At 38.9% G+C, this 15,633-nt stretch overlaps 1 protein-coding gene across 3 annotated transcripts in view; it reads left to right on the plus strand.

Moving 5' to 3' along the window:
* Positions 1-15,633, plus strand: part of CNTN1 (contactin 1) — a 256,807-nt gene that overhangs the window by 136,615 nt on the left and 104,559 nt on the right. For all 3 annotated transcript variants that reach the window (XM_073652006.1, XM_073652004.1, XM_073652005.1), the window contains one exon: positions 9,332-9,455. In XM_073652006.1, the coding sequence (XP_073508107.1) occupies positions 9,404-9,455 (52 nt within the window). In that variant the 5' untranslated portion in view covers positions 9,332-9,403. The remainder of the gene's footprint in view (positions 1-9,331; positions 9,456-15,633) is intronic.

A 15,633-nucleotide genomic window follows, 5' to 3' on the forward strand; every position in this document is an offset into this window, starting at 1 on the left:
GGCACATCAATCATCTCAGTCACAGCATGATGATGTTGTTACCTCTAACAGCAACACCATCAGTTGGAGCTACAGAACTGTCTGCCTAATCACTAATGACTAAGAGGGATAATTTTTAGACTTTTTTTTTTTACTGTCATCCTGAGTTATTAAATAAACTGAATAATCTGTTAGTTACTATCTGCTTTGAATCAGTTTCTATGTTGAGGAAACTTTGACATTACTAAGGCTGTGTTTGCCTTAAAGAGACTGAAAAAAAGTTGGGTGTCTAATCAACTACACAGATATCTTTGGCTCTTCGCTTTTCCAGCACCCTACTTATTTTTCCTTGCCTGTATACAAACCACATAGTACTTTATCCATGAATAGTGCCCTAGACAGTAATAATTCCCCATCTATGCCCTGCACAATAATACCTTCCCTTTGTGCCTCACACAAAAACAATGGCCCCTTGATGTCCCTACATATTAATAGTGTTCCCACTATGCCTCCACATAGCAATATTGTCCACTTTGTGCCTTCACATAGTAATAGTGACTCCTGTCTGCCGCCACATGTTAATAGTGCCCCTACTATGCCTTCACATTGTAATATTGCCCACTCTATGAGTCCACATAGTAATAGTGACCCCTCTGTACCTCCACATAGTAATAATGCTCTTATGTTGCATTCAGATAACAATAATGTTCCTACTATTACCTAAACAAAGTAATAATGACTCTTCTATGCCTCCACATAGAGATAGTGTCACCTCTGTGCCTTCACTTAGTGATTGTGTCTTCTGTATCTCCATATAGTAATAGTTCACCCATTGTGCTTTCATGTAGTAATAATGTCCATATTGTGCCTTCACATAGCAATAATGCCCACTCTTTACTTCCAAATATTAATAATGCCCCCCACTCTTCCTTTACATAGTAACTAACCCCTCTGAGGAAGCTACAAACGCGAAACGCGCGTTAGGGGCACTCTGTGGATTCACTATCCTGACCTTTGGTAAATATGAATGTTTCTAGCGAGTTATAATATGTATATCTATAACAATTAAGCACATGCCTTGCTTACTTAGGTGTATCCTGATAATGTATATGGCGATGCTCCTTTTGAGCTTTTTTCATCTTTTTGAACTTTTTTCATCTTTGACAGTATGACAACCATCTGTGATTATTATTTGTAATGGCATGATACTGGCTACCAGGCCTTTTTTCATTATAGTGCATTGAAACATATTGTGGAACTATCCAGTATTGATTATATATGTTATTTATGCTGTAAACATCCTGATTCCAGCCACACTTTCAAGCATATGTCTATATTTATTCCCTGAGGTACTTGAGATATCGTATTTATGTTCCTTTGGTCAGGTTTACATTCTTGGCACAACATCTTTGTTTGTTTTTAAGTTTTATTATTTTGATTAATAACATTTGTTATATTTTATTAAAATTTGGCTGCATTACTCCAGTTTTGTTGTATAGGATATATGTTTGATAGGTCTTATATTGGTACTAATAGCAATAATGGGTTTGTCTGTTCCCCAACATAATAAGGCTATGTTCACACATCATGGTTTTTTCCTCATTTTTTTATGCATTTTTTTAATGCAAATTCTCAGCTACATTTTGCAGTACCACCAAAGTCTATGAGATTCCAGAAATCTCATGCACACATAGTAACGTAGTAACATAGACATCATGGTATTTTTTTGTTCAGGATTTTGTGCTTTGCATGTTTTTTGGAAGAAAGAGCAGGTCACTTCTTTCAGCGTTTTTCACCCATTGAAAGTAATGTGTGGTGAAAAAAATGCTGTAAAAACGCAGGTAACTTTTTTTCAGCGTTTTTTCGGCGTTTTTTATTCATTAACCAGAATGAGATTTTTTTTTTCATTGAACTTTATGTACATGCATAACAGAGACAAAAGGACAGTGAAAAAATGCACCAAGAAAAAAGCAAGAAAACAGCAGCAAAATCCTGATCAACCTCCTTGCAAGAGATCAGGTTTTGCTGCAGAAAAGTAACTCAGAAAAAACCATGATGTGTGAACATAGCCTAATAATGATCCTATTGTGCATGCACATAGCATCAACTATAAAACAGGTTTATACTTTTTACAAGCCATTTAGTGGTCACTAATCATAGCTCCCTCTTGTTATTCCAATGATGACAAATATATTTTATGCTGTATATTATTGATATACTGGAATGATTGACGGAGATATTACTCACATCCTAAAAATAATAATTCATCATCCTTATCCGCTTGCTGCTGGCTCTGCATGGCAGATGACTGATTTCCCCTGTTTATTCTCAGAATGGAATAGTTGTTTTTTAAGAACCCTTCACAGATGTAAGGGGTGATCTAAAAAAACCTACTCCAGTTCAGAGAGTTGCTAGGTAACATGGAGCTCGTAGATTCGATTCCCTGCTGAGTTAGCCTTTAGATATGCAGGAAAACAGTTGTCACCCCATATTCTGTTTTATGCAATGCAATGTAGCAGTCAGCGGGATCCCCGACAAAACGGGAAATGGAACAGAACAATTTCTAACATGCAAATGAAATAAGTGTAAGCAGCTCATGCTACTAGCAGATTGTTATGCACTGATTACAATGGAAACTGATTGATAAAATTAGACCCTAAACTCTATTTTTGGATCAGTGCTTATCTCAGGATCATCTTCTGATGGATAATCACAGTGCAGAAAAAAGCCTTTTTTTTTGCACACGGAATATTGGAGTTCTGCCTTCTTTGTAGGGGCTCCCTCACACTGGTGAGTAGTATCTGATGGATAGGATAGGTCATCAATGTCTGATCGGCTGGCACCCCTGCCAAACAGCTGTTAGAAGTATTCACTTGCTGAGCTGCTCCATCCACTTGTAGTGGCCGCCGCAGGGTACTACACATCCGCCTCCTATTGATTTGAATATGAAGCAGATGGGCAGGACCAAGACCCGGCCACTACAAGTACGAGTCGGCCCTGCTCCATAGTAGAACATTGAAGTGAATGCTATGAAATATCGGATAGCACTCATCCGAGTTACACACTGGCTACTCGTCAGTGTGAGCGAGCCCTAAAATTGTATATTTTGAGCATATCGGTAACTTGCTGGAGGCCTGCACCCTCTAGTATCTCACTTTTTATATTCATTCTAACTAATGTACAATCCTCTGGAAGTCTGCACTCTATGGGACCGATTTATCAAAGCTTTCATGCCAGAATTTTGTTATAAAAGCTGTGAAAAATCACAAAATTTAGGCACAGCTCCAAGCCAAAATGGCGGGACGAGTGTGTGGTGACCACCACTCATCAAATTCATGATGAGTGGCGGTGTTTGCTACAAATTCTACTCCAGCAGGGGCTGGAGTAGCATTTATGGCGAGGCGAACATGGAGATGCATATTCCACTTGTTAAGCACTCCTGATTCATGAAGAAGCGTAGACATTTTCATGAATAAGGAGCGACTCCAGGTCGCCCCATTCATGACCGACGTGAATTACGCCGGACTTAATGAATCGGGCCCTATCTATCTATCTATCTATCTATCTATCTATCTATTTATCTGTCTATCTATCTATCTTTCTACAGTGGAGAAAATAAGTATTCGATACACTGCCTATTTTGCAAGTTTTACCACCTACAAAGAATGGAGAAATCCTGTAATTTTTATCATAGGTATACTTCAACTGTGAGAGACAGAATCTTAAAAAAAATCCAATAAATCACATTGTATGATTTTTACATAATTAATTTGTATTTTATTGCATGAAATAAGTATTTGATACAATAGAAAAGCAGAAATTAATATTTGGTGCAGAAACCTTTGTTTGCAATTACAGAGGTCAGACGTTTCCTGTAGTTCTTGACCAAGTTTGCGCACACTACATTTTGGCCCACTTCTCCATGTAGGTTTTCTCCAGATCTTTCAGATTTCGGGGCTGTCACTGGGCAACATTTCAGCTCCCTCCAAAGATTTTCTATTGGGTTAAGGTCTGGAGACTGGCTAGGCCATTCCAGGACCTTGAAGTGCTTCTTAAGGAGCCACTCCTTAGTTGCCCTGACTGTGTGTTTCGGGTAATTGTCATGCTGGAAGACCCAGCCACCACCCATCTTCAACGCTGTTACCGAGGGAAGGAGGTTGTTGGCCAAAATCTTGTGATACATGACCGCATCCATCCTTTCTTCAATACGGTGCAATCATCTTGTCCCCTTTGCAGAAAAGCACCCCAAAAGTATGATGTTTCCCCCACCATACTTCACAGTTGGGACGGTGTTCTTGGGATTGTACTCATCCTTCTACTTCCTCCAAACAGCGAGTGAAGTTGATACCAAAAAGTTCTATTTTGTTCTCATCTGACCACATGAACCTCTCCCATGCCTCCTCTGGATCATCCAGATGGTCATTGGCAAACTTCAAATGGGCCTGGACATGTGCTGACGTGAGCAGGGGGACCTTGTGTACCCTGCAGGACTTTAATCCATGACGGCATACTGTGTTACTAACGGTAATGTTTGAGACTGGTCCCAGCTCTCTTCAGGTCATTGACCAGGTCCTCCCATTTAGTTCTGGGCTGATTCCTGACCCTTCTTATAATCATCCTTACCCCACGAGGTGAGATCTTGCATGGAGCCCCAGACTGAGGAAGATTTACAGTCATCTTGTGTTTCTTCCATTTTGTAATAATTGCATCTACAGTTGTTGCCTTCTCACCAAGCTGCTTGCCTATTGTCCTGTAGCCCATCACAGCCTTGTGCAGGTCTACAATTTTGTCCCTGGTGTCCTTAGGCAGCTCTTTGGTCTTGGCTATGGTGGAGAGGTTGGAGTGTGACTTAGTGTGTGGACAGGTATTAATGAGTTCAAACAGGTGCAATTAATGCAGGTAATGAGTGCAGAATAGGAGGGCTTCTTAAAGAAAAACTAACAGGTCTATGAGAGCCAGAATTGCTGGTTGGTAGGTGATCAAATACTTATTTCATGCAATAAAATTCAATTTAATTATTTAATAATCATACAATGTGATTTTCTGTGTTTTCTTTTTAGATTCTGTCTCTCACAGTTGAAGTATACCTATGATAGAAATTACAGACCTCTCCATTCTTTGTAGGTGGGAAAACTTCCAAAATTGGCAGTGTATCAAATACTTATTTTCTCCACTGTACCTATCTATATCTATCGTTTATCTAATCAATCTTGTCTAATATATATCTAATCTCTATCTGTCTACAAAACTATATCAATCTATGTAATATATCTGTTGATTAAATTATCTATCTATCTATCTATCTATCTATCTATCTATCTATCTATCTATCTATCTATCTATCTATCCATCTATCCATTTATCTATATCCAGACAAATGTTTAATCAAAATATATAGTGTTCACATTTTTCTCCTGAATATACTGTATATAAACAAAAACAGGGTAAAAACACGACATGTGAACATACCCAAATATTTCAACCACTATGTTGTAAAATTTATGTGTTGCATACTTTGGCCTCCAAGTCTTTATTGTACTTGACACTGGCTGAATCACATGCCTGAGAATGATTTTATATGGTAGCCACCATCTGGTTATATTATTATTAATACATATTTTTATGCTGCATGTTTATGCTTTTATTACATGATTATAGGCTTCACCACAAATATTAGCCCAAATGCTTGACCTGCCAAGAGCTTGTAGCCAAAGCATACAAATATAGTGATGACATAAATGTGTTCAGGCGCATCCTGTACACGGCTCTGATAATATCTGAGGTATCACATGTTAGCAAGGGCTTACTGATTGTGTGATGTAAAAAGATTACCCATTGAGTAGGTCACACAGTAATTAATGCCAATGTAAAATTAATTACTAAATTGACACCAGGATGATAATGAAAGAAATGCTCTGAAAAGACTTGGCAGCAAATGACAGCCAATCCATAAATCCAATCAAATTAGACTCTTCCATCTGACTGATTCATTCGAAACCAGCGCCTCTAAAATCGAGTGACTCCTTTTAATCCTTGGGGTAAAGCTTTTTGTGTATATTTTGGATTTTCCTGCAGCTATTTTCTTTCCAGGCATAGAATGCCAGCTTGGAAGCATAATTGAGATGTAGTTGGACAATTAGAGGGTTCTTCTTACACATAGTATTATTAATTATTTGAATGAGAACATAAAAATATTGTCATAATTGCTAATTATTACAGAATTGGCAAACATCTACCGTAGAAACGCCACCTCAGGGATTTATTGGATATTCACTTTATATAGTGTTATTTTCTTACAGATTTGGCAAACATTATGGTGAGTGTGTGAGCTTGTTTTGGCGACATACTTGCTAGAAGTTATTTGGCTATAAATTAATGGTATTTTTTATCCTTGTTAATAACTAACTATTCTATAATTAGTAGCTAAATATCTCAAAACACTTCAGGTCTTGCAATTCTAATTATGCAAAAATACTATTTTACATTATGGACAATCTTGATTCTTGAAGATTTCTGTAAATCAAGCAACAGAGTGTCAAACATAGAAGAGAACAAAGAAATGTAGAGATACAGCGAGCGGGCCTATGAAAACTAAATAAAATAAAAATAATACATATTGGAACAAACTAATTGCAAAAAAGAAATTTGTCACAGTTTTTATTGAAATACTCCACTCGCTAAAAGATCATTCTGTTGAAAGGGATTGTCCAGTCTTGGAAAATCCCTTTAATGTCAAAGTCAAACTAGCATTACCAAGACTGAGTGGGACAAGATTGTGATCCTTATTGTTTAGTTAGTTTATACCTGAATTGCTTCCATTATTCCGATCTTTTGTGTTTTTCTCTGTCTTGTTTTTAATGTCACTTTGTTTTAAACATATCATGTGATGTCATTTATCTAATTGTATCACTGTTGTGCTCATCAGAAGTGGGTAACTGCTTAGGGTGACTTCTGATACCATTTTAAATAAAATAACATAAGGTGCTTGACGCGCCCGAAACGCGTTGGTGTTTCCTATAATTTAAGCTAATATGGATGTAACTTGGATTTTAAATGTTGCAAGGAAGAAAATTTTATGTTCATGCAGCCGGGCTTCCTCTCATTGCTATAACAGTTGTGTCTTTTGCCTTCTGAAGTTTATTCTTGATCACAAAACTTTGTCTTTATACATTAATAATAGTATTACAGCACTCGCAACACAACACACTCCTGTCACATTCTTTCAGAAGACACAATTTCAACATTTTTCAAAATATTAGAACTGTTGAAGATGCTATCTGCAGAATTGTTTTTTTCTTTTTCCTATTAATTTATGATAAATCTTTCCAATGTGTTATTTTATTGTTTAAACAAGGTGCTTCCATGTAGTAATATCAGGACTGTAGAGATAGAGTTGTGGAGTCATAGTTGGGTGAAATTAGAGTTGGTAGAAATGCGCTAAATTATTTACTAACATATAGAATGATCCTTTTATCATATAGACATGATCTATGTATGCTATAATTTTACTACTCTAAATTTGTTTTAGTTATTTAATTAGTTATTGTATATGAGCAATTTATCAAGGAGTTGGCATTGAATCTGGAGTCAGGGTGTAGAAAGACACTGCTCAAAAAAATAAAGGGAACACTTAAACAACAGACAATAGCTCCAAGCAAATAAAACTTCTGTGAAATCAAACTGTCCACTTAGGAAGCAACACTGATTGACAATCAATTTCACATGCTGTTGTGCAAATGGAATAGACAATAGATGGAAATTATTGGCAATTATCAAGACACCCTCAATAAAGGAGTGGTTCTGCAGGTTGGGACCACAGACCACATCTCAGTACCAATGCTTTTTGGTTGATGTTTTGGTCACTTTTGAATGTTGGTTGTGCTTTCACACTCGTGGTAGCATGAAACAGACTCTACAACCCACAGAAGTTGCTCAGGTAGTGCAGCTCATCCAGGATGGCACATCAATGGGAGCTGTGGCAAGAAGGTTTGCTGTGTCTGTCAGCGTAGTGTCCAGAGGCTGGAGGCGCTACCATGAGACAGGCCAGTACACCAGGAGACGTGAAGGTGACCGTAGGAGGGCAACAACCCAGCAGCAGGACCGCTACCTCCGCCTTTGTGCAAGGAGGAACAGGACTGCACTGCCAGAGCCCTGCAAAATGACCACCAGTAGGCCACAAATGTGCATGTGTCTGCACAAACGGTTAGAAACCCACTCCATGAGGGTGGTATGAGGGCCCAACGTCCACAAATGGGGGTTGTGCTCACAGCCCAACACCGTGCAGGACGCTTGGCATTTTCCACAGAACACCAGGATTGCCAACGTCGCCACTGGCGCCCTGTGCTCTTCACAGATGAAAGCAGGTTCACACTGAGCACATGTGACAGACGTGACAGAGTCTGGAGACGTCGTGGAGAGCGATCTGCCTGCAACATCCTTCAGCATGACTGGTTTGGCAGTGGGTCAGTAATGGTGTGGGGTGGCATTTCTTTGGAGGGCCGCACAGCCCTCCATGTGCTCGCCAGAGGTAGCCTGACTGCCATTAGGTACCGGGATGAGATCCTCAGACCCCTTGTGAGACCATATGCTGGTGCAGTTGGCCCTGGGTTCCTCCTAATGCAGGACAATGCTAGACCTCATGTGGCTGGAGTGTGTCAGCAGTTCCTGCAAGATGAAGCTATGGATGGGCCCGCCCGTTCCCTAGGCCTGAATCCGATTGAGCACATTTGGGACATCATGTCTCGCTCCATCCACCAATGTCATGTTGCACCACAGACTGTCCAGGAGTTGGCGGATGCTTTAGTCCAGGTCTGGGAGGAGATCCCACAGGAGACCATCCGCAACCTCATCAGGAGCATGCCCAGGCATTGTAGGGAGGTCATACAAGCACGTGGAGGCCACACACAATACTGAGCCTCATTTTGAGTTGTTTTAAGGACATTACATCAAAGTTGGATCAGCCTGTAGTGTGTTTTTCCACTTTAATTTTGGGGGTGACTCCAAATTCAGGCCTTCATTGGTTAATAAATTTGATTTCCATTGATGATTTTTGTGTGATTTTGTTGTCAGCACATTCAACTTTGTTCTTTACAAAGTATTCAATGAGAATATTTCATTCATTCAGATCTAGGATGTGTTATTTGAGTGTTCCCTTTATTTTTTTGAGCAGTGTATATAGGGCAGTTGGAATTTGGTTTACTAACTCCACAGCCCTAAGTAAAGTTTTGGCATATCACGTAAAATTGTAATAACACTGTGATTGATGAAGGTTTTAACTCCGAAACTAAGAATGCCTATTGTCAATGGAATGTATATCATGTAAATCATACCTAATACTTAATTTTTCTTACAGTTAAAAACAGAACAAGTAAAGGTGGTGAACAGAAGCATTTAGTAACTTTCTTCATACTCACCTTCATCCAAAATGTGGCCTGTTGTAACGCAACTTTTATTGTACATATTCTTCTGCAGGGCAGGTAAGAAACCTTTTTAGATCGTGCACAATAGTTAATGTGGAATTCTGTTTTAAAGGGAATCTAGCAGCAGGATTAAACACTCCAAACTATTTATATGTGCATGGCCCTGTTTCAAAGACAAGTCCAGCAATAACTTTACATGGTCAGTCCATTTCTCTGTTACTGATAAATCAGTGTTTGAGTTGATGTGCAAATGTGGTTAAGAGCTATTGTAGATCTGAAGCCTCTGTCACTCCAGCACTAGTCGACACCTAGCACCACCTTTTCATGCCTGACTGATGGCTCCTTTCCCTGAAGTAACACAGCATAGAGATGTCAGTCATGCAGGAGAAGGCAAGTGCAGGGTGGGAAATAGAGCTGGAGTGACACAGGCTGCAGATCTAATTTGCCTATCAATTGAAACACAAATTTGTTAGTAAAGGAGGAATGGACTGCTTATGTAAATATATTGCTGGGCTTGAAAGAGCTAAATACGCATACAAATAGTTAGGGAGGGGAAATCCTGACAAGCACTCATGTAAACAACATAATAAATTAAAGAGGCTTAAGTGAAGGCTCTGTTTGACTATGTTGCATAAACTTTTTCTACTATTTCGACATTTTATCAAAATAGATCAAAAATGCTATATTCTCATTTTTCTTAGCCATTTTTTTTTTTTTGTAGCAAAATCGAACACAGTCATTGGAATGTAACCTACCGGTAATCTAAACATGCACATTGATTTTATTTATCAATATAAGTTTTATATTTTAGAAGAGAGGTTCAATGTATGTTAACCAGTTCATAACCAGGCAATTTTCCCCTCTTCCTGACCAGGCACACTTTGAGGTTTTATCGTAAATGCACATTTAACGGTCCTAAAAAGTATGCTCGTATTAGATATGTAAAGTACAATACGAAATACTTGTCTATTTTTCAATTTTTTTTTTTTATTTTTTTTATGATCAGAAAGGACTGCTAAAACACTTTAAATTGTGTTTACCTTATGGTAGAAATTATTTTTATATTTCGCGCATATTTTTTTTCAGTGGGGGTGGAGCTAAAAACAGTGATTCAGACCGGCAGTGTCTTTTTTTGTTTTATGTATTTATGCTTTGTTATTCTATTTTATTTTTTAAATTTATTTTTTGTTTCATTTATTTTACACACTATGCACCCCTTAATGTCTTAAATGACATTTTGGGGCATTTTAACGTATTAACATATTATTTTTATTGCTGATTTCTCCTATAACTGGAGCCAGTATGTTAACCCCAGTTACAGGGGAATTTTAGCCTCCTTCTTTGTTAGCAGAGCTGACTAGGTCTCCTAGAACTGAGCAGCTTCTGTTCCTTCACTACACAAAGTGATCACATGTTCACTGGGTCTCAGAGGAGGCAGCACTGTCAGTGCTTCATAATCTGTATACAGAAGTGATGATTAGTTGCTGTATATACAGTGATGGAGAAGGTAAACATGGCAATAAATCATGTTTATTGTCTCTCTGGGAAGTCCGGCCCTGTCTGACAGCCAGCTTCACAACCTCACAGTTTCATGATGTTGTGCAATGCTTATACTGCACTGACATTCTAGAATGTCATTGCAGAGCAATATGTGGACTTCTGGGCGTTTATAGCCTATTGATAGTCCATAAATAGTTAAAAATAACCGTCATTTTAATTAATTTTAAATAAGTTTCATGTGTGCTATTAATTTATGAGAAAAATATTCAAACAACAGCTACTCTTTAAAATGAAATTGAAACCATGAAAATGCTTTCCATTCTACAACCCCAACTCCAAAAATGCAAAAATATTGGAACACTGTGTACAATATAAAGAAAACAAGAATGCAATGATTTGGAAGTATATGATAGCCATATCTTATTCACAACAGAACAGTCAGAACTTTAACGTTAGACATTTTTCCATTTCTTTTGAAAATAAAACTCATTTCGAAATTGATGGCAGCAACACATATCAATAAAGTTGGAACAGAACCATGTCTACTATTGTGTATCTTCACTTCTTTTTATATCAGTCTGTAAACATCTGGGAAGTGAGGAGACCAATTTCTGGAGTTTTGGGAGGAAAATGTTGTTGGTTTCTTGTCTGATGTAGAATTCTAGCTGCTCAATAGTCCTAGGTCTTCTTTTCCGGATTTTTCATTTCATAATGATCAAATGTTTTCTATTGAGGAAATGTCTTGACTGCAGACCAGAAATTTCGTTGTCCGAACTCTTCTTCTATGACACCATGCTGATGTGATGGATGAAGTTTGTGGTTTAGCATTCTCTTGCTGAAATATGCCAGGTCTTCCCTGAAATAGACATTGTCTGGTTGGGAGCATATGTTGTTCTAAAACATATGTTGTTCTAAAACCTCTATATAATGCTCAGCATTGATGTGTAAGCTGTCCATGTAATAGGCACTAATGTGAATAGCATGGTGAACTGTGGCCACAGACGATGATTTCTGGAAGTATTCCTGAGCCAATGCAGCGATTTGCACTACCAAATCATGCCTGTTTTTAATGCAGTGCTTGCCGAGGGCCCATAGATCACGAGCATCCAATATAGACCATCAGCTTTGTCTCTTATGCACACGGATTTCTCCAGAATATCTGAATCTTTTGATGATATTATATTGTGTCGATGGTGAGATATTCAAATTCTTTGCAATTGTAAGTTCAAATATAGCAAAAGGAGAGCCTATATTGGATCCATTTTAGTAACTGTAAATATACTCCCAAATCAATTACTAAACAAGAATAAAATTGAGTGCCACCCCAGTTTTAATGAATGGAGCAAAACATTTGCAATAAAATGCAAATTTTATTCCCAAATTATTAAAATATGAATACATGTAAATAACGAAAAAAACAAGGAATCATTAAACAACTTATCAACTGATGGGTTGAACAAATACAGTGCATTGTGGGTGGGTTGAACAAATACAGGGCAACAAGAAAGCCATTTCTCAAAGATATCCATAAAAAGTCTCGTTTGAAGTTTGTCAGAAGCCACTTGGGAGACACACCAAACATGTGGAATAAGGTGCTCTGGTCAGATGAAACGAAAATCGAACTTTTTGGCCACAATGCAAAACGATATGTTTGGCGTAAAAGCAACACAGCTCATCACCCTCAAAACACGATCCCCACTGTCAAACATGGTGGTGGCAGCATCATGGTTTGGGCCTGCTTTTCTTCAGCAGGGACAGGGAAGATGGTTAAAATTGATGGGAAGATGGATGGAGCCAAATACAGGACCATTCTGGAAGAAAACCTTTTGGAGTCTGCAAAAGACCTGAGACTGGGACCGAGATTTATCTTCCAACAAGACAATGATCCCAAACATAAAGCAAAATCTTCAATGAATGGTTCAAAAGTAAACATATCCAGGTGTTAGAATGGCCAAGTCAAAGTCCAGACCTGAATCCAATCGAGAATCTGTGGAAAGAGCTGAAAACTGCTGTTCACAAACGCCCTCCATCCAACCTCACTGAGCTCAAGCTGTCTTGCAAGGAAGAATGGGCAAGAATTTCAGCCTCTCGATGTGCAAAACTGATAGAGACATACCCCAAGCGACTTGCAGCTGTAATCGCAGCAAAAGGTGGCGCTACAAAGTATTAACTCAAGGGGGCCGAATAATATTACACGCCCCACTTTTCAGTTTTTAATTTGTTAAAAAAGTTTAAAATATCCAATAAATTTCGTTCCACTTCACGATTGTGTCCCACTTGTTGTTGATTCTTCCCCCAAAAATTAGAATTTTATATATACTTTTCTATAAAGGTAGAAAAGTTCAAAGGGGACAAATACTTTCACAATGCACTGTATATTATTACATCAGCAAAAGTGTAATAAATGTAACAAGATGCAATCTCCATCCAGTAAAGTTAAATGTAACAGGCTACAATCCCAAAATGTGGAAAGGCCATAAAAAGATATAGGAGATGTGCCATGAAAGCAGTCCTAAAGGGCATCTGGTACAAGTCAGCGTTTTCTGCTAATGGGTGTACATGACCTAAGTATGTTTGGTTATTCTTGATGATTGTATATATAGGACTTGGCAAATGGTACCACTGACTTGTACCAGCAGCCCTTTAGCACTGCTTTCATGGCACATCTCCTATATCTTTTTATGGCCTTTCCACATTTTAGGATTGTAGTCTGTGTACAATCTCCATCCATGTAAAGTTAAATTCATCTTCTTACGTTTATTACACTTTTGCTGATGTAATAATATTTTTGTTCAACCCATCAGTTGATTAGTTGTTTAATGATACTTTGTTTTTTTTTCTTTATGTACATGTATTCATGTTTTAATAATTTGGGAATAAAATTTTCAGTTTATTGGAAATGTTTTACTCCATTCATTAAAACTGTGGTGACACACAGTTTTATTCTTGTTTAGTGTATTGTAAGTTCAGGAAGATTTTTCTGAAATTGTTTCACTATTTTTAAACGCTGTTGTTCACAGATTAATGACCATCTGACTATCTTTACTTCTAAGAAACTCCGAGACATGCTCTTTCTGGGCTCAGTTTTTTCCTTGCAGATTTGAAGCAGTTTCCAATCTGCAGCATGTCAAGCGTTTTTTTCATTTTTTTTGCAGCATTTTTCAACCATTCAAATAAATGTAAAAATAAATGCATCAAAAGCGTGTAAAAAAGCATCAAAACGCGCATATTTAATGCAGTGCTCTGCGAGGACTCACCAGTTTCTGAGCTGGGAACGGCAGGGATGTATATTTGTTATTCATACTCCGGGCAGAAGCTGTCGAGTGGGTGTGGCCTCGCTCCATACACCTGTATGAAGCGAGACCGCGCCCCGTCTAGTAACGTGGCCGTCGGGTGGGCGTGACTGTCTAGTGGGCGCAGCCTTGCTTTATACAAATGTATGGCGCGAGGCCGCGCCCAATAGACGGGCTATGTCAGGGAGTATGTATATCGCATACATCAACGCCGTTCTTGGCTTAGAGAGACTAGCGAATCCCCGCAGCGCACAGTGCAGGTGCTGGGCGGATTCATAAGTCTGCAGTCACACATAGTGACTGCAGACTTATCATTTTAGACTGGACAGCCCCTTTAAAACTATCATTGGACTCCTATACCCAAAACAAGCAGAGACTTAAATGAAAGAAATCCAAGTATTACTGAATCTTTTCCTGCCTATTAAATATCAACAGTTCAATGTAACTGGTTTCCTTTAATGTACCCCATTGTAGAATTCCCATCTAAATAAGAGGAATTCCTAATTTTGGACCTTAATAATCAGAGCTCAGCATCTACAAAGAGTGTCTCTCTGGAAGACTCGGCACAACCTTATATTACATGGACAACCAGGGCCGGCTCCAGGTTTTTCTGAGCCCCGGGCGAAAGAGTCTCAGTAGGCCCCTTTAACACATACCACGATTCGTGATGCATAGATACCACAGAGAAATCTAGGTATAATACAATGCCAAAGATTTCACTTCTTACATTACATGAGTGATATCTATTGTAAATTCCACAATAGCTCAGAAACCGGTGAATCGCTCCACACAGTATGCTGGCCCCCATAAAATGCTCCATACAGAATACTGGCTTCCATTTAACACTCCGTACGGAATACTGGCCCCCATATAACGCTCAATACAGAATACTGGCCCCTTATAACGCTCCATACAGAATACTGGCGCCCATAAAACGCTCCGTACAGGATACTGGCCCCCATATAATGCTCCGTACAGGATACTGGTCCCCTTATAATGCTCCATACAGGATACTGGCCCCCCATATAATGCTCCATGCAGGCTGTTTCCCCCACATAATGCCATATGCAGGCTGTTCCCCCCTTATAATTCCCCATGTAGGCTGTTCCCCCCCTTATAATGCCCCATGCAGGATGTCACCTCCCATATAATGTCCCATGCAGGATGTCATCCCCATATAATGCCCCATGCAGGATGCCACTCCCCCCCATATAATGCCTCATGCAGGATGTCACTTTTCCCCCCATTATAATGCCCCATGCAGGATGTCCCTTCCTCCCATATAATGCCCCATGCAGGATGTCACCCCCCATATAATGGCCCATGCAGGATATCACTTCTCCCCCCATATAATGCCCTATGTAGGATGTCCCCCCCCCATTTAATGCCCCATGTAGGATGTCACTCCCCCCTCCTATATAATGCCCTATGCAGGATGTCCC

This window comes from Phyllobates terribilis, unplaced genomic scaffold (genome assembly GCF_046119375.1).
Source record: "Phyllobates terribilis strain yellow unplaced genomic scaffold, ASM4611937v1 Scaffold_11__3_contigs__length_659146591, whole genome shotgun sequence".
NCBI lineage: Eukaryota > Metazoa > Chordata > Amphibia > Anura > Dendrobatidae > Phyllobates > Phyllobates terribilis.